The 22,500-nt window shown below is 40.7% G+C and overlaps 2 protein-coding genes across 2 annotated transcripts in view; one reads left to right on the top strand and one right to left on the bottom strand.

Moving 5' to 3' along the window:
* The window catches only part of LOC138000358 (pre-mRNA cleavage complex 2 protein Pcf11-like), a 21,281-nt gene extending 7,335 nt beyond the window's left edge, over positions 1–13,946 (top strand). Inside the window, exons 4-13 of the mRNA XM_068846698.1 lie at positions 1–182; positions 2,711–4,108; positions 6,104–6,281; positions 6,625–6,996; positions 8,384–8,684; positions 9,375–9,598; positions 10,190–10,317; positions 10,932–11,024; positions 11,269–11,304; positions 12,444–13,946. The exon at positions 1–182 is cut by the window's left edge and continues 103 nt beyond it. Of these exons, the coding sequence (XP_068702799.1) occupies positions 1–182; positions 2,711–4,108; positions 6,104–6,281; positions 6,625–6,996; positions 8,384–8,684; positions 9,375–9,598; positions 10,190–10,317; positions 10,932–11,024; positions 11,269–11,304; positions 12,444–12,746 (3,215 nt within the window). The 3' untranslated portion in view covers positions 12,747–13,946. The remainder of the gene's footprint in view (positions 183–2,710; positions 4,109–6,103; positions 6,282–6,624; positions 6,997–8,383; positions 8,685–9,374; positions 9,599–10,189; positions 10,318–10,931; positions 11,025–11,268; positions 11,305–12,443) is intronic.
* Positions 13,947–14,678: 732 nt separating this feature from the next.
* Positions 14,679–22,500, bottom strand: part of LOC138000357 (protein FAM114A2-like) — an 8,729-nt gene continuing 907 nt past the window's right edge. The window contains exons 2-5 of the mRNA XM_068846697.1: positions 20,737–21,005; positions 18,894–19,096; positions 18,374–18,538; positions 14,679–16,916 (exon numbers count right to left, since the gene is read on the bottom strand). Of these exons, the coding sequence (XP_068702798.1) occupies positions 16,275–16,916; positions 18,374–18,538; positions 18,894–19,096; positions 20,737–21,005 (1,279 nt within the window). The 3' untranslated portion in view covers positions 14,679–16,274. The remainder of the gene's footprint in view (positions 16,917–18,373; positions 18,539–18,893; positions 19,097–20,736; positions 21,006–22,500) is intronic.

Below are 22,500 nucleotides of genomic sequence, written 5' to 3'. Positions count from 1 at the left end.
TTCAACAGGAACAGCTGAAATTAACTGAACTGGAGATTCAGGAGCACCAGATGAAGAGGGATCTACTCCTCAAGAAACAGCAACAAGAACGAAAGCTGCTGCTTCAGCAACAACAACAGGACATCCTTCGTCTACGACTGACGAATGATGATTCAGATTCGGATTCTGTAACTAGTAATGGGGTACTGTATATCCTGTTTAGTCCTTCAGTCTACTGTGGTATTGCAACTTGAATCAAAAGAAAATTTTTTAAAATAGTGTAAACTGCAAAAAAATGGCGAGGGCTCCTTTCCCCTGAAACTTGGCCGAATATTTTGGAAGGACATTACTAAATTATTCTTTGGACAGACTCAACCATATTACACAATGGTGGGATTTCGCACAATCCACATCTGATCGCATCTGATTGCTTAATTATTCATCAGAAATCACACAATTCATGAGGAATCTTACCCATTAACACTTTATATTAAGAAACCTGCATCAGCATGTCAGTTCAAGATAATTTACCTTTGAAACTTTTTGCATTCAGCAGACCCCAGAATTTTTACTTTCGCAAATAATTGAAGTTCGTCATTTTCACCCTGGATCCTGTGAATCAGAATTAGGAATATATAGGTCTATATCAACACAGATTACATGTAATCCTTTTATCATTTTAAGTAATGAAAGATCGGCCAAACGTTACATTCGCTCACTTTGAATACAGAAGAAACATCATCATGGATAAGTAAAAACGACCGCTTTTTCTTCGACTGAAAAGGCAAGATTGCATCTTCTGTGAAATCTTATTGCAAAATGATAGAGCAAGAAAGTACTTAATCAAATTATCTTTAGTGGAACACAGAAGTGGTTTTCTTAACCTCTAAAACCTACTAAAACAGGCTTAAAATAGCTCAGAAAAAAATAGCCCATTTGGCATGTTTTTCACATAATAGTTCTTCCTTGTTGGATAATCTGCCGTGAAAAATGCTGCACGATTTCTGTTCTTTTATCGCACCCTGTCAGAGAGTTTGTTAAATGGTTGTGTATCCAGGAGAAAAGAAAGATAGCTGTTCTTTAAGTTTGCAAAGTCGTTCATTTGAAACATCATGGTTCAATGATTCTTTGAAATCCTACATGTACCACAAAAAAATGTGTTTTACATAATTATCTTTAACTATTTTCACTTTGATATGAGAGTTTCTTTTGACAAGTAAAGTGCGAAAATATCATTGTTTTTTTGATTGAGAGAAATAATAATGGTAATGACATTTGACCCAGAAAATCCCCGAGGAAACCAGATGCACAAAAACAGATACAGTGTAACTTGCGTTACATTAGGGCCGTTTATACGAGAGAAAATAAGCCGCGGCTTACTCTGGCCGCGGCTTACATAAGACGCGAACACCCCGTATAAATGGTACAAAATCTACGTTTACGGCTTTCTCAAGCCGCGGCTTATCCTGGCCGAGGAGTTTATACTCGTATAAATGGTTCCTTTCGCGTATTATGTACGCCGCGGCCAGTGTAAGCCGCGGCTTATTTTCTCTCGTATAAACGGCCCTATTGTGTACAGGATCTGGAGCACTTTGAGACTAATGTTAAGGGTACTTTGAGGGTAGAAAGCATGAAAATTTACCTAGACAGGTGCCTTAAGACAAATTTATGATTTTGGTCAGGTGATGAAATAAAACAGTAGCCCTCCCCTTCAAACCCCGAGCATGTTATACAGAGTAAGTGTACACTGTAAGCTAATGTTACAGGATAGTTCCACCTGTTACACGTACCCAGGAGCGCTTACCATTTGAATGGAATTTTCGGTAATCCCGGGGAGAAGTCAAATGGAACGGTTCATCCCGCTGGAATGCTTTCGGGAAAAAAGGTAATAGGGAGTTTTAGCAAAGACAACGGCTACAGCAACGAAAACGTTAGTCCAAAATATAACTACGGTGTAAGCACTATCGCAAGTATTTCGCTATTAATACGTCTTGTTCACATTGTACAATACAGGTGAACTATCCTGTAAATGGGTGGGTACGAACGGTTTTAAAGTCAAAACTGAAAATGACTTTTTCATTGTTATATGCTCACGTTGTAGTCAAAACCTAAAATTTGGTGATTTCACGTTGTTGTTTTGTGGAGTACGGCAAAGAAATGCACGGAAATTCGTGTTGCACGTGCAGCACGAGCATTTTTCCTTTTTCAACCAAAAATATTCTTGCTTTGTGGCATTGCCGTAGCCGTACCCGTCGTCTTTGCTGAAACTCCCTATTACCTTTCGAGGTATTCCCTTTTGCTCGCTTTGACCGGAATGCCTGGAAATGTCTTTACCATTTGTCCACAGTTACAAGTGCCAGAGAAAATAGACCGTTTCGTTTGTTTTTCAAGGAGAATAACCCGTTTTTCTGTCAAATGATACAGCACATTCCCATTTCTTTTTCTAAGTACGGAACGTGCAGTACCATTTGTCGAAACATTCTCATCGAAAATTTCATTCAAATGGTAAGCGCTCCAGCTCTTATTGCAACCTCTTAAGTTCACATGATTCTTCCTCCCTTGAAACTACACTGCATCAAAACACATGTAGTAATGATGATAGTGTCAAGGTGATTGTGATAGCATTAATGATAACGATGATAAAAAAAATAATTTATTTATTTCCAACAACCCTTTGAACAAAACAGATGAAGACCTTTACTTATTGAATTTCTTTACTGTCCCTCAACAGCCACCTATCACAGCCAAAGTCGAATCAACAGACAGTGTCAAAAAAACATTAAGTAGTCGAGATCCTCGTCTTCGACGTAGTGAACAGGAACCTGACCACGTCCGAGAATCAAGACCAGAGGAAGTGCAGACTCTGTTGCCGAGGGAACCTGTCATTAATGAGGAAATTTTAGTTATTGACAACCGAGACAGATTTCCAGTACCCATCAGTAATCGTGAACGTGGAAAGGTACCGAATAGACCTTCTGATCACGTTGCTGTTTCAAAGACTGACTCAAAGGTAGATCCGAAGAAAGGAATGAGAAGAAATGTTCAACACATGGCCATTGTAGAAGAGCCAGCTCTACCTGTACCTCACGCAGAGAGGTTGGTCACAGAAAGCCCAAAGCACGGTGATTTTCACAGGGAAACAAAACCAAAGAATAACCACAGAAAGCGTAATCCTGCTGAATGGCCAAGCCGCTCTGGTGAATATGAAAGCGCTCCAGAGGAGCCTGTCGTTTCAAAGTCTCACTTGGGTCGAGGCAAGGTGCGAAAGGGTAGACGAAAATCTTTGGAAAGACAAAGGGGGAGGGGTGGGCGAGGTAGAGGGCCTGAGAGAAAAAGGGAGCTTGTGCATGATGGTTTTCAAAATGAAGATGATCAACGCTTCACTAGAATAGGTGAACCAGTTGACCCCAGATACATTGTAGATAGACCTGGTGATTCATCGTTATCTTTTAGAGGGGATTGGAACAGTGATGTAGAACACCGAGATGAAAATTTTAGGCCACGTGATGAGCCTCGTTTACGTCACGGCAAGAGGAGAAGAGGTAGGGGACAAACTGTTTATGTCAGAGGACGTGACCATGATGAAATTATGCGATCTAGAAGTCCGGGAATTGCTGAACAGAGAGTAATGGATATAGTACACGAGAGAGATAGAGTGGAGATCATGGAGCCAAGTATGGAACCTCGCTTTGCTGGGCCAGAGATTTTCCAAGATCCTGAGTTTAGAATTAGAGAGGAAAAGCACCTTGATTTAAGTGAGAACAACCATCCTCCTTTTCACAGTGATCCAAGAGAGCAGCACATCGGCGAGCCCCATCCAAAGAAGCCAAGACCTTTGCTCTCCGATATGGAAATAAATGAACTACGAAACAGGAAAGGAGCTTCTCCAAATGCAGGAAGAATGACTCCTCCGCATTTGCCACCAGAAGGCTTCCTTGGCCATCCTTTGGAAAGAGGGGAAGAGCTACCGGTATTTGACCCTCACATGGATGGTCCTTTTCACCCTGACTTGGGCCCAGCACCGCATGGTGAATTTGGACCGCCGATCGAACACCATGGAATGTGGGAACATGGATTTGAAATTCCCCGAGAGCTTATGTTGGATCGTCAGAATGAAATCATGAGACGGGTAAGGCAATCACACATCATAATATGGCAACCTTTTCATTTGAAAGTACAAGCCTAATTCCTTTTACTAACTGTCTGAGTTCAAATGCCATACAAACTGCACATGTGGTTCCAATTCAGGGGCCCGTTTCTCGAAAGTCCCGAAACTTTACGGGCCATTTTCGGGTGTCACAATTCCTTTTGTAACTCAAGAACGGAGAGCATTTAATTCGTCAAACCTCACAGTTAATTTTCTTTTTGTTACCTTGAAAGCATGTTAAAATATCGGCTTTCCAAAACAAGCGGTGGCAATTTCACAGATGGCTTTTCGGGTCCGAAAAGTTTTCGGGACGTTCGAGAAACAGGCCCCAGGGCTCGAAATTGTGACCAATTCAGTCACAATTAAAATATCTGGAGAAGTTGCGAATTTGACACCAGTTTTCACCATCGCTCGTTCGGTGATCCCAGGCGATCTGTTTTTGGTAAAATGAAAAGCCTGGTTGCCCGAAGAAAAAACAACTGACAACCCAGCCAAAAATAGAAAATGAATCACATAAGCAGTACCCGAACCACTTGTCAGCTTTCCATTGTCTTGTCCAATAGTAGTGTGAAGTTAGCAATAATTACTTTGCACTTGCTTTGCAGTAGCTGAGCGTTTTCCTGTGTTTTGAATATCTGTGGCTTTTAAAAAAAATTGCCAGATAGGAAAATGCAAGAGACGATATCACAGAGATGTAGGCAATGGAGATCGAAAATGCTAAATTTAAATCCAGAATTCCCCAATAGACAGTTGGAGCATCAATGACTCCAAAGTTTACGGAAGAGACCGTGTATCGGATTACAATGATGACACAGATTGTCTTACTATTCGATTTTTGTGCCGGGTTTACGGAAGAGACCGTGTATCGGATAATCAGTGTTAATTTACAGTGATTACGCAGACTGTCTTATATTGGGTTTTTGTGGCGGGTTTCCCTAAACTACAAACTCTTGAAACTGAACAAATCAGTGCTTAAAACTCCTGAAACTGGTTGGGGGACTGACTCACATCCTTTCAAAAAACGTGATATTAACTGAGCTGAAACTTAAGCCTATTTCACTTAAATGAAGTCTTCCAAAATGTCAATCAAAGTTTTTTGCGTTTCCGGTAATCAAGTAATTAATCCGTTCTAACGCGGTGACACCCAAAAAGCCACAGGGGCACGCTTAGAACTATGGGACACCAAGCTCCAATGCTCAACACGGCGTGCATCGTAGGGGGTTTCCTACTGGGCAACCAAGCATTTATCAGAGCAACCAAATTTACGGAATTTGTTGCCCAGCTTTTGAAACAGGGACAACCTGGAATTTTTTTTTTAATTTCGAGCACTGTGAAGAAATGAAAAATAATTTTGTTTCTCGCCTTGAGTTTTCTTTCAATCTGAAGATAGCGTAATTCTAGCGTTATTTCACTCCATTCCTTCCATTCCATTTTCAGCGGTTTTTTTCAACACAAGTATTGTGGGCTCATAATTTGTGTTGCTACACCGCTGACAACACAATGGAGCGCGGCGATTTTGGGAAATTGCAACTGGATTTTTTCGTTAATTTCAAGCCCCTTTGACGCAGTCAGTTGCCATATTAGGTCATATCAGTGGTATATGAGCTGATAACCAAGATTGAGTGAACCCATCAGAAAGCTAGAAACACAATATCCGAGGCCGAAAATGTAATTAGCGAGTATCAAAAACACCATAATACTTTTTTGTCCCTCCAAAATCTTGCCTTAGCATTGTTTTTATTTTCTCGTGGGAATTACAATGGCCCCAAGAGAAACTGGAAACGAAGCTTATGCAAAATTTTGGAGGGATGAAAAAGAGTATTATGGTATTTTTGATACTGGCTAATAACACTTAGTATTCTAAGCTTGCTAGCTCTTATTTTCCTACAGTCAAATCCTTTTACCATAGTTCATGTACATTTGAAACACCAATGTGGCTGTACCCTTTTTGATGCTGTATGATGATCTGATTTTAAGGCGGAAAGGAGACTACAGTCTGGTGATCTTACTGTAGATCAGCATCACGACCTTATGGATAAACTTCACCAGTTGTATGAACTTCAGCGTCAATCTGAGCAGCTGAGGCATCCTCCAGATATGCGGCATCCGCTTCCTGAACATGATGTTAGGCTGATGATACCAGTCCCCAGGCCAGGTGAAGAATTTATATTACTATTCTTTGCAACTCACTTTCATGTTCATATTCGTTCATGATGTTGCGTTTAGCAACAACATATCCATGCTGACAAAAGCTACATGTATGTAATTGTTTGTCAAGGTTTTTAAATTGTTTGCGCTATTGGTGAAATGTGTGTAATGATTACTTTGTTACCAGTTCACTGTTGAGGCAACATGGCTTGAGTGGTCAGGGCCCTTTTCTTGAGATCTGGAGATCCCTGGTTCAACACCTGTTCTGACACATAGCTGAAGTTGTTCCCGGTAGATTGGTCATTTTATTGTGCCTAATATTTGTTATTCGTTACATCTTTTCTCTTCAGGAGCTCCTACAGACATGGATGACCCAATGTTAGATGCAGGTCCAGGTAGACCGATGCCGCCAATGTATGAAGAGCATTCCAGAATGCCACCCAGAGGTCCCCCACCAATGGATCTTCAAGGTCCTCCTGTGAGACTTGATGGCCCCAGATTTGATGTTAATGAACCTCGCATGGAGCGACATAATGAGAACTTCAGAGGACACCCAAGGGAACTTGATCAACACCCACATGACCGACTTGTAATTAGGGGCCCTATGGAACCCCCTGTAATGTTTGATGGTCCTCCCAGGAGAGAGGACATGCCGAATCCGATGTTTGGTAGGCCTGTGGAAGACATTCCTGCTCCCAGGACACCTCCAAGACAAGAAAGAGGCATGTTCTTTGTTTTTTCTCAAGTGTTAAGATGCTGCTATCATAAAAAAAAAAAAAAAATTATCTTTTTTGTTTAGAATTCAGAACCTTATTTGAAAAACATTGGCTGGTCGAACCTTACGTGGTTGTTCATTTCTTGTTTAATGATCCACCATTCCTAACTTGGAGAAAACTTGTGCGGGTGTGTTTTGTAATGATATTTGATGTGCAGTATGAACGTTTTGTGGCTTCAGCTGAAATCACGTGTCAGGTGACCAGAATAAAGACGAAGGTGACTGTAGTTGATTGTCATTTTGCTTGGCAACGAGTTTCCAAAAATTCACTGTCGTAAATGCCATCCAGTTACTGTTACATGTAATTACAGAGAAGGGACACAGTAAAGTACGATTATTTTTAAAATTTAAGCTCTGAAAACGCTATGAGTGAAAAGTACATTAAAACAATTTCCTGTGTGTCTCGAACAATTATGCAAAATTTGAAAGGAGATACAATGTTATCTTCGTTGGTCCCTAGCCAGATAACACCATTCCTGATCTGAATATTTTTTATTATATAAACACCAATGAAATAGCAAGTGAGCTTTTGCGCGAAAACATGATGTCTTCACACGTGAAGATAACATGTTATTTTCACACGTGAAAAGATCACTGTTGCTATAGTTACATATGAAAATCGCGCCTTTCGATGCCTTTCGTGAAATGATTTAGTATTTCATTGGTGTTTGTATATTAAATAGAATATTATATGGCCGCTTGGTGATACACAATTTCTCTTCTCGTGTTGAAAAATATTTCACTCGTTCGCTGCGCTCACTCGAGAAATATTTTTCAACACCAAATCTCGTATATCCGCGTGGCCTTGTAATATCCTCTATTTGTTTTCCATGTCCTGGTCAACCATCGGCACCTTTTACATACTGTACCCCTCACTAACTTACTTTGAGGTCCGTACTGGAAGTTAGGTCCCGAGTATTTTTTTTGGTTGATTTGTGGGCTATAAATCAACTGGAAATATAACCTGGACCCGAAATTTATGATATGGACCGAGAAAACAACATTTGTAAGATATTCATTATATCTGAGGTAATCAGACGCGCGGAAAAGGAAACTAGTTGAAGTCAAACGGAACGTTCAACTGCCACAAATAACGATCATGCGTAAAACATCATGCTGAAAAACAAGAAATATCTTTGGCTTTTTGATTAGTTGCTTGCAGGATTCAAACAGTTTCACAAGTTTATGCCACATAAACAGCAAAATTTTAAACTTAGCGAGCAGTACAGCAGGCCGCACTGTAAAATACGGCCTGCTGCTGAATTAACCAATCATAACGTGCGTACTATCTGAAAGATATAAGAAAGTGTAATTACTACTAAATATTTTAACAGGTGGAGAAGTTGCACCTCCCACGCCAAACACCATGATGGAGAAGAAAGCTGTTGATGATCTGTTCCGAAAACTCATGCAAGTTGGAATCATAAAAGTGACTCCGGAACCTGGTAGCGAATCTCCTCGACATGATCCTTTACCCGCACCCCCACCGGCAGAGGCTCAACAACCCCCACCTCTCCCTACTCGACCTGTTTCTTCAGTCCTTCCCATTCTAGCAGCAGTCTTGCCTCAAAAGGATTTACTGATTGAAAAGAAACCAATTCCTGAGATAAAACTTGTTCCGTATGAGCTAAAAAGGTGAGTTGATTAAGAATTATAAGGAAAACGGACCAAAATGACATTGCTCACCATCCATGCTTCTTCGTCCCTTTTAATCTTTGACAAAACTCGGTGAGAAAAATGTGACACATCACTACAAAATGCTCATTCTATAATTTTTCTTTGTGATAAAAGATTAAAATCTCGCTACTTTCCTCCCTCCCCCAAATCCAATGTTGGTTTACGTGTAGATCGGCCACAGGCTTGCACAGTATTTTGCATCACATTATCAACATTGGTATGGGGAGAGGGGAGCATTGATAGGCTTTGTTTGTAAGTGCATGTCAGCTAATGCTTAACGTGGAATGTTTCCCAAGAGTTTTTTTCCAAGATTGCGGTTTGATGCTGGTTGAGAGAAAGTTGACCAACCAAATCAATGTATAAAACGGCTTTCTCCAATAGAAACAAACCAGTAAGTTATTTCCGAGTTCATGTCTACCTCCTCTTCAAAGCGAGTCTAAGTGTGAAGTTTTTGTGACGGTAATAAGTTCTACTTAACATGTGAATGAAAACTCATTTTCGTAAGAAAAAACTTCGCACTTAGACTCGCTTTGAAGAGGAGGCAGACATGAACTCAGAAATGACCTATTCAACCAATGTAAAAGAGTCGTTCTAGTCTAGTTCCCAATGGAACGCGACACAAGTTAAATATTTGATTTGAATTTGCAGGCGGCATGATGGCGTGATAAGCAGTCTTTATGTAGGGACCCAGTGTTCGTCTTGTGGTCTTCGGTTTCCGGGTGAAGCTGCTAAGATTTATCGTGAACACCTGGACTGGCATTTTCGCAAGAACAGGCGTGAGAAAGATAGCAGAAGAGTGGCTCATAGACAGTGGTATTTTATGGTCAAAGATTGGCTCGGTTATGAGGAGATTTCAGATCCGGACGAACGAGGTGCGTTGTCGTCGTGTTTGTGCCTTTTATTTCTCTATTTACTGTGCCTTTCACAATTATGGGGATACAGAAATGAAACTTCAGCCGGTGGTTTTGCGTTTTAGTCTGCGGCTCGTAGAAAGGTGGCAGATCGTTGAAAACATAATCCACCAAGTGGATGACAGTTTGCTATGGTGATCTGCAAAGGCAGTGAAAAATGACACCATTGATCGGAATCTGAACCTCAGAGTCGAAAGCCGAGTAAATGAAAGGCGCAGAGACTCGGTATTGTAAGTGATAACAAACTTAAAGAGTCGAAAAGTTTTTATGCGTGTTACAAGTTTTTGTGATATGTTAAAAACTCACACTCACTGTTCGCAAAGAGTATGAATGTTCACATTCAAGGGTTTTGTAAACTGGGTGCGATTGCTTTTGGTCGGACTGATAACGGCTTCCTGTGCTCCCCTTAACTTTTGGAATGCAACTGTCCACGGGTGATTTGTTTGACGAGGACAGCATGGTGGTAGCAACATTTCAGTTTTCTAACTCCGTCCGTCTTTATAACCATCCTCGAGATTGCAGTGTAGCTAACTTTATTTATGGCTTCCACAGCTCGAAGTTCGTTCTTTGATGTTAACACCGGAGCCGTGGACTCTCCGGATCCGTCGAAAGAGTCCAAAGAGATTTTCATCGGAGATGGCAGCTGCCCTGTTCTCAGTAGTGATACCGAAGCTGAAGCGGTGAGGGTCATTTGTGTGCTTCTCACTGCGAGGCAGTAAGCCAAATAGGATAAAAACAAGCATTTAGTAAATAGGGCTGTGTCATGGCAGTGCAGTTCATTTTGTGTAGCTTTACTCGCCCCAACTCGATATGCAACTTAACATAAACCCAGAAATTACTTTTAAACAACGTAAATTCAAGCTACGTTACCAAATAAATGTTTGTCGAGAAGACATGGTTCAAGTTTCAAACAACAGAGAGAAACTGAAAATATTTTAGGCTGAAAAGTTTTTTTTTCATATATCCCAATTGCGATCCATTTTAGTCTTCTTCAATTTTGCCCATCCCTGTCCTCTTTTGTATTTGCTGTTTTGATAAACCTTTGTCCTATGTTTTGAGTAGTTGTTTTAATCCTTCGCTTGGTAAGTTTTATCGCCAGTTCCTAGTCGCTGAAATTGGCTAAAAATCGTGACACATCCCCTAAAATAAAAACCCGAAAGATTGCTAATGTATAATACACGGCTAAGTTCTTTAAAATGCCTGCTCCCGTTTTGCGCATGTGTTTTAGAACTCCGAACTGGCGCATAAGCCAGGGCTGTCATCCAATCAATCATAATTGTTAATTTCCTCTTAGGAGTGTGACATCTGCTGTGAAAAGTTGGAACAATTCTGGGAAGAAACAAACGAGGAGTGGCATTACAAGGCTGCTGTTCGCATTGACGGCAAGGCAAGTTGAAAGTTAATATTGTTTTTCTACTGCATAAGGGTTTGCTTTCGCCTTCGAGATAATACTCTTTTGCTTATGAACATAGCCCTCCGAAAGCTGGGCGAAAAAAGCGCTTTTCCCTAACAGACTTTGCGCGTTCATTTAATCACCCGCTTTTTCTCTCACCACTTGTTAAGCTTGTCCTTTGCTGAAGGTCTCTGGGATTTTAGCTATTTGTACTGAGGTATTTATAGTTGCTTTGCAGACTTACCATTTGTTGTGTTATCAAGATGCCAAAGAGGTGAGATATGTTCTTTTTTCGGTGTCATGTGTGTTCTGTTTCTTTTTCGTGAGGAGTGCGAAAAGATAACAGAGCTGAAAACGAGTGTGATACGTTTCGTTTGAAAAACCTTTAAACGTCAAGTAGTTTCTAGATATACTTTTTGAAGAATTTCATTTCGATTCCTAACTTGACGTTGGCTCTTGATAAATGGAACTTGAAAGGAAAATTATATTTACCTCCATCTATCGCATCTTCAATAAGTCATTTGCCGAAATAAACTATGCCGAGTTATGGGGTCTCGCGGTATTTCTGTTTACAATTAGAATCTGTATACGCGGGAGGTGGGGAGGGGGGGGGGGGGGGGCGGGGGACCCTAGCATTAGGAATATCCTTAAGCCGTAAAAGGGCGAAACATTTTTAAATGCAGAAATTTCGATTGCCGATATGGATTAGAACGAGAATTGGTGAACGTCCTCCCGCCACCATGCGGATCTTTGGAGTGAAAGATGTTTACATGAAGCTATACTCTCTTAACTGGAAAGATCCTAAAGACAAGTAAATGTTTTTGCTAATTAACTTGATAGTTAAGGCTAAGGCGTGCAGGGGACAAGTATTGCGATTGCTGTAGTCGAAACCCCACCATCATACCTTCGATTAACACCAATATTCATAGGCCACATTTGTATTTCCACGGTCGAGCTGGAAAGGGCATAGATCGGTGGATTTTTTCCAGATTCACTTTATTCCCCCTCTCCCCTCCCTCCTTCCTTTTTGCAGTCCATCTGTTGGGACACGAATGAAGGTCTATTGGTTTTTCGCTACCAACTGGACAGTGAGTTCGTAAGCCAATCAGATTTCAGGATTGTTTATATTTTGCTGATAGCTTCGTCTTACTTAGTAATCCAGTGTTTTTCCGGGGAAGAGGCCTTTTGGAACAAAAGCGTAGAGAGATATTTGAGAGAAATTAATTTTGAAGAATGGTACTCGGGGAAATTATCGTTGCGTGTTTCCCTAGTAAATGCGGGACGGTGGGATCTCAAAAGAGGGTCAAGGGCATTTGTTAATGACTAACGAATTTCCTGTGTTCGTTTTTCTCTTTCAATTCGTGTTTTTGGTGCGATTTGTGGTTTGCTTTGCTTCCACTCTGTGCCAATTAGAATCAAGGCGAACCGGATAAAGATGATAACAAACTCGACAAAGAAGAGGAAGAAAGCACGGAAGTGGACGGTGATCAAACGTCTTCTCACCAGGGCGACACCAACGTTAAGGAAGAAAAGAAATTCACGGAGAAGATCGAGACGAGCAAAGGAAAAACGGTTGCAGAAAAGACTGATACGAAGTCTCGTGAAAAAGACTCGCTGAAAGTAAAGGGTGAGGGAGCACGCGAGAAGGGTAGCGTTAGTGTGTCTAGTAATTCTGTTGATAATAAAGAGAATGAAACGAAGGGTGATGATACATAGTCACTCTGTTTCAAGGCAAATGCCTTGACCGCCCGCAACCCCGACTGCAGCAGATTGTCTTTACCGTCTTGAAGTCGAGGGGTCAAAATAACATTATTTTGGTGAAGCAAAAATGGTTCGAAAAACTCCTTTTCGTTTGTAAAAGTGCACTCGTTGGACGTCCCGTACTCTTCGATAATGCCTCCTTTCGGTATCATTTCGTATCTTCCAAGAGCTTGGTAAATGTTTGCATATATTTTCCTTTTTTTTACTTCATGATTGCGAACACCGTTCCAGATTTTTTCGACGGATCCCCTCGTTGTTACAACATTGGATCACTATCGCTCTTCTTTGATTGAAAACACTCACGAATCCCTCCTGTCGGACATTTCCCATTTTGTCGAAAGTTGAAGTGATTTGAGCTCCCGACAACCTTTGAAAGCAGCAACTGCAAGCGATAGTTGAACTGGCAGCGATGTGCTGCTTCAATGTACTGCCCTCGAAACTGAGGAAATAAAGAACTCCTTACGTTATGTTGTATCGTTATTTTATCAGACGTATTTTAAATTAAGAGATAATAATTGTGCTTTATTCTCTCCAGTTGTACTTTATAGTTCTGGTAGTTGTTTTACTTTTGCAGCGGTTTTCAGTTTGAGTGTTGTTACTCTTGGCCAATCGCAGTAGACGCGGACAGTTAAAATGAGCCAATCACAACGCAAAACAAGTGTCTGCAGCCGTCGCTCAGCGCGCGAAAATGTGTGCGGCCAATCACATTTGGTGTTGCCTTACCAGTGATTTGCTTTGTTTTTGTGCAAATCAAGGAAAAGTCGCGACGGTTCACTCGAAACTCGGCTTAAAACCGCTCGAAAGTGTCCCACTGTAAACTAGCCAAAACGAGAACAAGAATTCTGGGAAAGGCTATCCCGACACAAACTGTACTTGCCAAAAGTTTCGTTCCCTTTCTTCAGGTCAAATATGAGGGAACAAAATTGGTGCCAGAATTGTTTAGAATTATTTGCAGAGAAACTTGCACAAGCTGGCTCTAAAAACGTACTTGATTCTGTAAAGCGGAAAACTATATTTTTACGAATTGTGCATGCACTTGCATTGCAAGCCCACACGATACGGACTAAATTGCGTTGTAAGTATTTCCCTTTAGGTTAAGGATTTCCTTGATGTATTTTGATTTGAATTGATCAATAAAAACCCATTTAAATCTCATCTTGTTTTAAACTTTTGTTTGCATTTAAGAACGGTTCAAAACTGTAGGGTTCATCTTGTATGTCACGATGCATGTAGGAGGAAGAGCTCTTCTTTTTGTGCCCTCTCTCCCACATTCCGCATTTGCTTCGTACAGACCTCCCCTCTGGTAGCACTGTGAACAGATACCCCCGGGCGTGGAGTGCATGCTCTGAGTCAGCCTGCATGGAGTGCTTTCTTATAGGGGAAGTGGAAATTGGTGTGATGGGGTTCGGACGCGTGATAACGAGGAGGGCGCGCGAGGAAGAGTAAAAACAATGACATTTCTCTCTGCTCGCTTGCTTCTCACGGTCCGCAAAGCGCAACTAAGCCACAGCTCTGAGACTAACACACGCTTATATGTTACACTCTTAGAGCATTCTAATTTTTGGATGACTCGTGATTTTCATTTTGTCTTTCGATTGTGTGACTTGAAAGCACCTCGGCTAGATAAATGTCACCAACGGAGCAGAAGTAATCCTGTGTACAGGTTTTAGTTTTCTCTCGTTGTGACTTCAGTTTAAGAAAATATTCAGAGAAAAGGTCTCCTTCATTTTCTCTAGAAAACATATATATGTATTGCTATTTAGGCATATACCCTTGAAGATAAGTCAGAAGATTAATTTATGACATTTAAGGATTTTTTGACATCGGCTGCTTTTCCAAAGCGAACCTTATTTTAGCGGGTAAAACCACGTATAAGAGACATTTCGATGGAGAATATCAAAATATTTTATTCCGATTTTACAATCCCTACTTTGATAGCTATGGCATGCCTTGAGTTTTCGCCGTACTTCGGCCTGTTAATAAAAAGTAGACTTCTTTATTTAGAAAATGGCCATATGGAGATCATATCAAACAACCCGCCCGTTTAAAACACTTGGATCAAAAGACAAATTAACCACAAATTCACACCAGCGACCATCCCATGGCCTGCGTGGGAGACTACACGAGATGTGAGCGTGAGAGGACAGGTACGCACGCGGCAGTTGCAACACAACCTCTTCTCCTAACTCGGCGATTATCTACAATCCCAAATTTGATCAGAATTATCTATTATCGTTGATAGACCTTTTTGCAGATACGGTGACCATTTTGATTTCAATTGTTTCGAAAGACATTACGTCTGTGGCACATGATGCTGTATCCGTTAATTTTTAGCCCGGTATTTCAAACCCGGTATGATCAAACCCTACGGAAAGCGATTCTCGTATGTTTTGGTTCACGGTATTCGGTGCAGAAATTACGTCAGGGAATCTACAACCTTCCTCCATGGTGCGGGATCACGCTTTACAAGCGCGATTCGTTTTAACAATCTGTTGTACTGACAAAGGTAATCCGCGCGTACAGAGCACCCCTAGGCATCCCATAATAACTATTTGAAATAATAGAAAACAAAATGGCGGCCGTATCTGCAAAATGGTCTATTTACAACAATGTGTCCAGGGACTTGTGGTAGCAGAGAAAATTAGGGAAAATGTTTAGTAACCTGAAGTTTTTTAAAAACACCATCAGCATTACCAAAAACCTGTGCTAGTCAAAAAGGATTGCTGGCAAGTTAAAGCATTTCTTGTAAAAGACTGGCGCAGGCGCAGGCGTCTTGATCTCTGACAAGTAACCCCCTGGTTGCTCAACCGCAATTTTTAAATATACGGTAATATAATTAATCTTTTCTTCCTAAGCTGTGCAGTAGACCTGCAATAACATTTGACCTTTAGACTGCTAACGGAATGATGTCGGTGACCAAATCTGACGCAAGGAGAAACATTTTAAAATCAGGGCCTTAGGCCTAGTTACTCTTGACCAGTGATTCTATACAGAATGGCTACAGATGTCTAATTTGTAAAATTCTCGACGTCTTGCCCTTCAGTGTTCCCGTGAATAGAGCCAGTTACTTCAAGAAGAACCGTCGGATGCAAATCCAGTACAAAGGATGTTTTTTTTTTTCGTATTTTCTCTGTTCTGACAAGTCCAGGGACTTAATCTAATTTACACCTCATGTTATTATGATTATTATTAAGTCAAACCAAGTTATCGTCCTTCCTGTCTCTCTAACTCTCGTGGACACCCACGCGTGTTTAATTCTCTCGTGTTTGTCACCCACGCGTATTGAAATCCCGATAGCTGCGCAGTATACTAAGACCTGTAAACAAGTGCAAACCGACATGCGAGAAAAGTGTCTCTTGGGTGTTTCTCTCGAGTGGACACTTACAGCCCCTACTGAAAGGAAACGTCCTGGTGCCATTTTGGGACCAGACAGATTACTGTACCGCGGTATCCTTTTCACCTTTATCATTAACTATGCAAATTTTACGATGAATTCTTCTCGTTTAGGGAAGAAAACTGCAAGACGGGCCTCAGCAGTTTCAGCGAGTTTCGCAGATAATCAGCACTAGTGGACGAATCAAGGTACAACGTTGTTATCAGCGAACTCACTGAGTCGGGACTTTCCGAATCGTCTGCCGCGGTATTTAAGCAGCCAGCAAAGTGCGTCGCTAGAACAGATATCTCCACTAGAACAACATCCGCCATCTTACGAGCGCTCTGCGCACGCACCAAGGACGAAGTGTCGGCAGGTTGATCAGCTTGATGAAGCAAAAGTTCAGTCAACTTGTGAAATAATTCCACGGTGCGTGCCGTGAGCTCCGCTATACTCGACACCGCCGTAGCGTAAATATCCATTCCTTCCCTACTTCCTGGAGAGCTGTCTTGCTCCTGTACGCAAGTTTTAATCCATTCACGCGCTTTTTCTTGAGTTGCGACTAGCTTATCCGCTGTGAACGGCAAATTGAGCGACTTGACATTTTCAGCGAGTTCCGACATAAAATCCGCTCCTTCGGTTGGTTCGTCATCAGCATTATCATCCATGTGAAACACTTCTTCCACTGCTCTCAGTAAAGGCTTGACGGCTGCGAGTTCTTCTTCCGTTAAATCGATTATGCGAGATTCCAACTGGAAAAAAAAAGAAAGCACTTTTCAGTTAACTTACAAGTGAACGCGCGAAGCCGTTGTAGCCTTTACTTCGATTTTCAGTTAAGTGAGGCACCTGGGAAGTTTGGTGATAAGGTTTTGGCGTTTAAGTCATTTGCTGTAAAGGGCAAACTTTTTCCGTTTCCAAGGGTAACTGCGTGAATCGAGCTCGTCACGCCGCTCAAAGCGCGGGAAAAATTGCGCGTGCAAGTTGCGACTGGTTGATAAACTGGCGCGATATTTTTAAGCCAATCACTAAGCGTAGCAATTGCAATCGCGTCATCACTTTCGACAGTCATCTGAAGACTGCTCTGATAATATATGATCAGTACTCTTTATATTGTTTATAACTGATTTGTCAGTGTTGTTAGTACCGCAATGATCAATAGTCCTGCTAGAGTTGTACATAATGCTAGGACATTAAGGAGGCTCTAAATAGTTTCTCCTTTTTTCAAACAAATAAACATATTCTGTCCTTAGATACAGTTAGGGCAATCATATCAAGACGAAATTTGGCCAGAGTATTAAGTACCTATCGTAGATTTCTCACATTATGTTTTCCTTCAAAATAATGTTACCATGGCAACGATATTAGGCATTTATTTGAGCCTTAAAATCAACATATGTGGTCCTTTTTGAAGAAACGGGACGGTGAAATTTTCCCATTCATCGTTACCAGATAATGTTAGAAATACCCTCTAATATATTTAAAATTCAACAAAATCTGTAGGTCAGTTTTTCAGAAAAATACGTTTTTTTTGAATTGTCTCTAATTATTTTTTTCACTTACAGATTTTTTTTAAATTTGAAAGACAAACGGTTTAAATTAATCTAAGCTAACATGCAAAAAATCAATAAAAATTCACCGTCCAGAAGCAGAGATATAAACGAGTAAAGTTGCAAAATCAGGAAAAATTAGGGGGTTACAAGATCAGCATTTATGCATGCGTCACCCGCTCATTCGAGTCCGCGCGCGAGTAGAGCTACAGGTGAACACAAACGGATTTAAGTAACTATTAAACCGTTCAAGTAGAATTTTCGTAGTTTTCGTGAATAGGAGATGTCTATTTATATGCCATGTATATAGGAATTGGAGAAAGGTAAGCGAAATTAGCGGTATTTGTTTATTTCTGGTGACCCATTTAAATCATAAGCTGACGCAAGCAGCTTACGAATTGCGTGTGTGGCTTACGCGCGCGCGCTCAGCTGAAAACCCTTTCGAGCCTCCTTAAGTAGTGTTAAGTAATTTGAAAGTGTAAATAAATAATTTTTAAAAAGATGTTATGATGATGATGATTACAACGACAATAACAAAACAATAACAAAAGACTATGCAAAATTATACTGAAGCTACTGATGACCTCTACATCCAACAACGTTATATTTCACCTAAAGGAACCCAAGGGTGTTCTTAAATTCGTCGTACAAACACCACTGACCTTTGCCTCACAATCACGAGACAGCATCTCCAGAGCTTCTAAATGAGCCAGACCTTGAAACTTGTCAAACTCGTTAAACAGGTCTACAGTTGGTCCAGTTTCCTCACTCGGGCGTTCTGCTTCTGCAGCTTTTTTATTCGATTCTTCCTTGGCTTCCTTTAAAATCTGAAGGCAACAACATTCCACAGGTCTTTACAACGTCTCAGTTTGTTGACTTAGTTTAGGATGCCATTTTATTATAAATGCCACAATCAACATAAACATAGTGTTCCAGGCACTTGTTAATTAAACTATAACCTGCTCATTCTCAGATCTGATGTTGTGATAACTAATACTGTAACAATGTTTGCGTTTTAGAAGAGGGAAGATAGAACAAGTGTAATTTCTGACACCAAGACGATGCAGACTACCTCACAGAACAATATTGGGTCCTCTTTTATCCCTGTTCTACACTAATGATTTGCAAATTGCTTATTGTACTGCCACCTTTGAATGTGTGACAAAAAATAATCACTCATACCTGAGACAGGCTTGGTCCTTTGCCTGTAAGTTTCTCCCTTTTTTGTCGCAACCCAGGATCACCCTCTGCAATAACATTCATTGTCTTTTTGCCAATGAACTCCAATGCATCCAGCCCACTTGATCCCAGCTCTATAGCTGTGGTCTGGACCACATTTGTTAGACTTGATACTCCAAATGAGGCAAAAAATGACTCACTGGCAGCTGACAAATCCAAACAAAGAAGCAATGATCAGTATGGGAAACAGCATGGTCTTAAACACAATTCTTGGATTACTCACGTGATCAACAGCCATGTTTCTCAACAAAAACAAAGGAAAAAGTTTGCATAATAGTGTGCAATTCCCAGAGGATTGGATCGGGACACCAACGTGGCTGCCATTTCATTGTTTGGGGACACCAACATGGCGGCCCGTGATGTCATGTGAAATCCAGGAATTTGGATATAAAGGGTACCAGTGAATTATAATAATAATAATAATTATTATTATATCTGACCTGCTAATTGCCCTTTCTCGCAGTCTGAGACTGAATTACTAAGGGCGCAGCTCAACAAGGTGGGACTGAAGGAGCTGTGCTGCCGGCTAGGCACTCGGCCCCTGAACACGACCCATGTATGACCTCGGAGCACAGCACCACAGCCTGATGGAATAGGCCGAGAGTCGATTTTGAGGAGGGAGGAAAACCGGAGTACCCGAGAAAAACCCTCGGAGTCAGATTGAGATCGACTGAAACTCAGCCCACATACAACCCGAGGCCAGAGTTGAACCCGGGTCACAGAGGTGGGAGGCACGGTTGATGACCCCTAAACCACCCTGACTCCCTAGATTTGAAAGTTTTAAAATATGGGCAAGTCTTTAAGAAAGTAAAATTTAACTAATACTGTTAAGAGAAAGACTGCTATGGCACATACTGAGTTGGCTACATTTTGCAACATCAGCAACAATGTGTTCTACTCTTACTCCCTTCAACAAGCACAACTGGATGGCATTTTGTTGAATAAAAATTTACTGTTGGGTATGAACAGCTTGACATAACATTTCCTACAAAAATTAGTACCGATAAATTGATGTTGGTAACTGGAGAATTAATCATGAAACTTAAAAGTTTCAATTTTTTTTCTAGAAATCATGCCTAAAACTACAGAACAGTATTAAAGTGCACCTAACCCCAAAATATTTTTTTTGCTAAAATGAATCTTTGCAACTGTTCGAAACGCATTGCGGCCATTTTTTCATTTTTCTAACAAATCCTGGCATTTTATAGGCTTTGAAAGTTGCGAAAATCCAAGCATCTTTTGTTCACGACCGAGTCAGAAGGGGAGTGGGTCTATTCCTGATTTGACGTCATAATCTACTTTGCATGCATATTTACAAAGAGTTACCTAAACTCAAATATTTTTTTATCTAAAATATTAATCTCCCCACCAAAAACAAACATGTTTTACCATTCTCACCTCAAAATTTCGCTTTTTCTGTGCTGTGCAAGCCACGTAAACTTGGCAGAACTAGCAGTATTTGGGCCCACGACCGTGATGTGAGAGGCTTGGGTCTATTCTCGATTTTACGCCACAAACTGCTTTGCAATGCATGCATGCCTCTCACATCACGGTCGTGTGTCCGAATTACTGCTAGTTCTGGCAAGTTTGTGTCCGTGGCTTGCATGGCACAGAAAAAGCAAAATTCTGAGAAACATTGGTGGCACATGTTTGCTTTGGTTGGGGAGACTTACATTAGGAAAGAAAAATATTTCAGTTTTGGTGCACTTTAAGCTGAAGAACACCCCTGGAAACCTGATGAACAAACATAATGATAGTCAACTCCTTTTACTTCTTAGTTACTAACCATTGTTTGCCCCTTCACTCTTGCCTTCCCCAATGGCTCCTCCCTTTTTTTCTTCTAGCAATTTCTGCTTTACCACTTTTTCTTCCTGTTTTACTTTACGCGCCATTTCCTCTGGGTCAGGTACACCCAATGATGTCTCTACTGTCTCAATAACAGAGGTCAAACCTGACGTCACTGATGCTGTTGCTTGAGACAGCATTGATGTCCAACCACTCCAGCCCCATCCTCCACCAGAGCCTGATGTTCCTTGGGCTGGTTTCTGTGTCATACTGCACAAAAAAGTTATACATATAACTACAAGAGATGGATAACCAGCCTAGTTGAGTAGGTATTTAGTTGATGAACTCAATGAAAGGGAAACTGGAGTGTCTGAATAAACTCAGTCTCCTACATGCAAAATAGTTTTCCACTTTTCGATAAACCAAGGAAACTTTGCTGCACAGAGAAAAAATTCTGCAAAAATGAAATCTAAGTTCAAACTGTATTTCTATGCAGATTGCATTTTCCATGAGACTTGCCTTGCATTAGTCAGGCCAAAACCTATAAAATGGGCAACCCTAAAATCCGGAATCCGGAATCCGGAATCTCAGTACAACACAGAGAGTAAAAACTATCCTAAACATTCATAAAAGCTAACCTTAGGCCTAATTAGGCCTAAAAACGTTTGTTTAGGCCTAATTAGGCCTAAGGTTAGCTTTTATGAATGTTTAGGATAATTTTTACTCTCCGTATTGTACTGAGATTCCGGATTCCGGATTCTGGGTTTTAGGGTTGCCCTATAAAATGATTGTGTTTATATTCTAAATATCCAAGTGTCAAATGAAATGTCTGTTTTAGCTTGTCAGATTGCATTTGTCCTGGATGGAGACTCCTGAAAGTTTGCCCAAATGGATCACTTGTGTTGCATCAAAATGGAGCAGAGAATTTCTGGTAATTGAAATATTCCAGGGAAAGGTTTAACCATAAGAAGTAAAATATATATATTTTAATTTGATTCTGTACCTTAAAGCCCAGAATTATTTTTCCAAATGGATTACACATTATAGTATCCTACATTTCATATGCCTGATGACAGGTCAATTTAGCCCGGTGCATTAACAGGAGGTCTCAATCAAATTGCTGTGGTTTTTCCAAAAGGACAAAAAACCATATGAAAACCATCATATTCTCAAACAATACCAACTTTTTATTTCCATAAGTGAAGCTGATCTTATACAGTGGAACCCCGCCTCATGGCCACCTTGCTAATACGGTCACCTCGTTACTGCAGCCACTTTTTTCTGGCCCGGCAAAACAGCCATACATTCTCTTATAGAAAACCTCGTTAATGCGGTCACCCATTAAAACGGCCAATGGCCACAATTTCAAATCCCAAACAGTAGAATCCTCTAAAATTTCACCCCATTAATACAGCTGGCCACTCGTGTTAAATTAAGTAAACCAAAATGCCTGTGACATGTCAATTTCATTGACCTTTGTTATTTATCACTGTAATCAAACAGCCAATTTACTTTACTAAGTACTGTCAGTAACACTCCTCCCTGTTTTCATTACAAATATGATCTTGTCACTACTGTAACATACAGTAAGCCAAATCACAAAGGGATTAAGTCATTGTGCTTTCATCAAAAACACTATTGATACTTATGTCTTTCAGTTAGGTAATTACGTGGCGTGGGGATTTTGACATTTTCATTTTAAAAAATTCAAATTCCCCAACCCTGGGATAAAATAATTGGTCAAAATCTCCACCCGGCAGCAAGT

The sequence above is a fragment of the Montipora foliosa genome, chromosome 4 (assembly GCF_036669935.1).
Source record: "Montipora foliosa isolate CH-2021 chromosome 4, ASM3666993v2, whole genome shotgun sequence".
Lineage (NCBI taxonomy): Eukaryota > Metazoa > Cnidaria > Anthozoa > Scleractinia > Acroporidae > Montipora > Montipora foliosa.
This window is presented reverse-complemented; position numbering and strand designations above follow the sequence as displayed.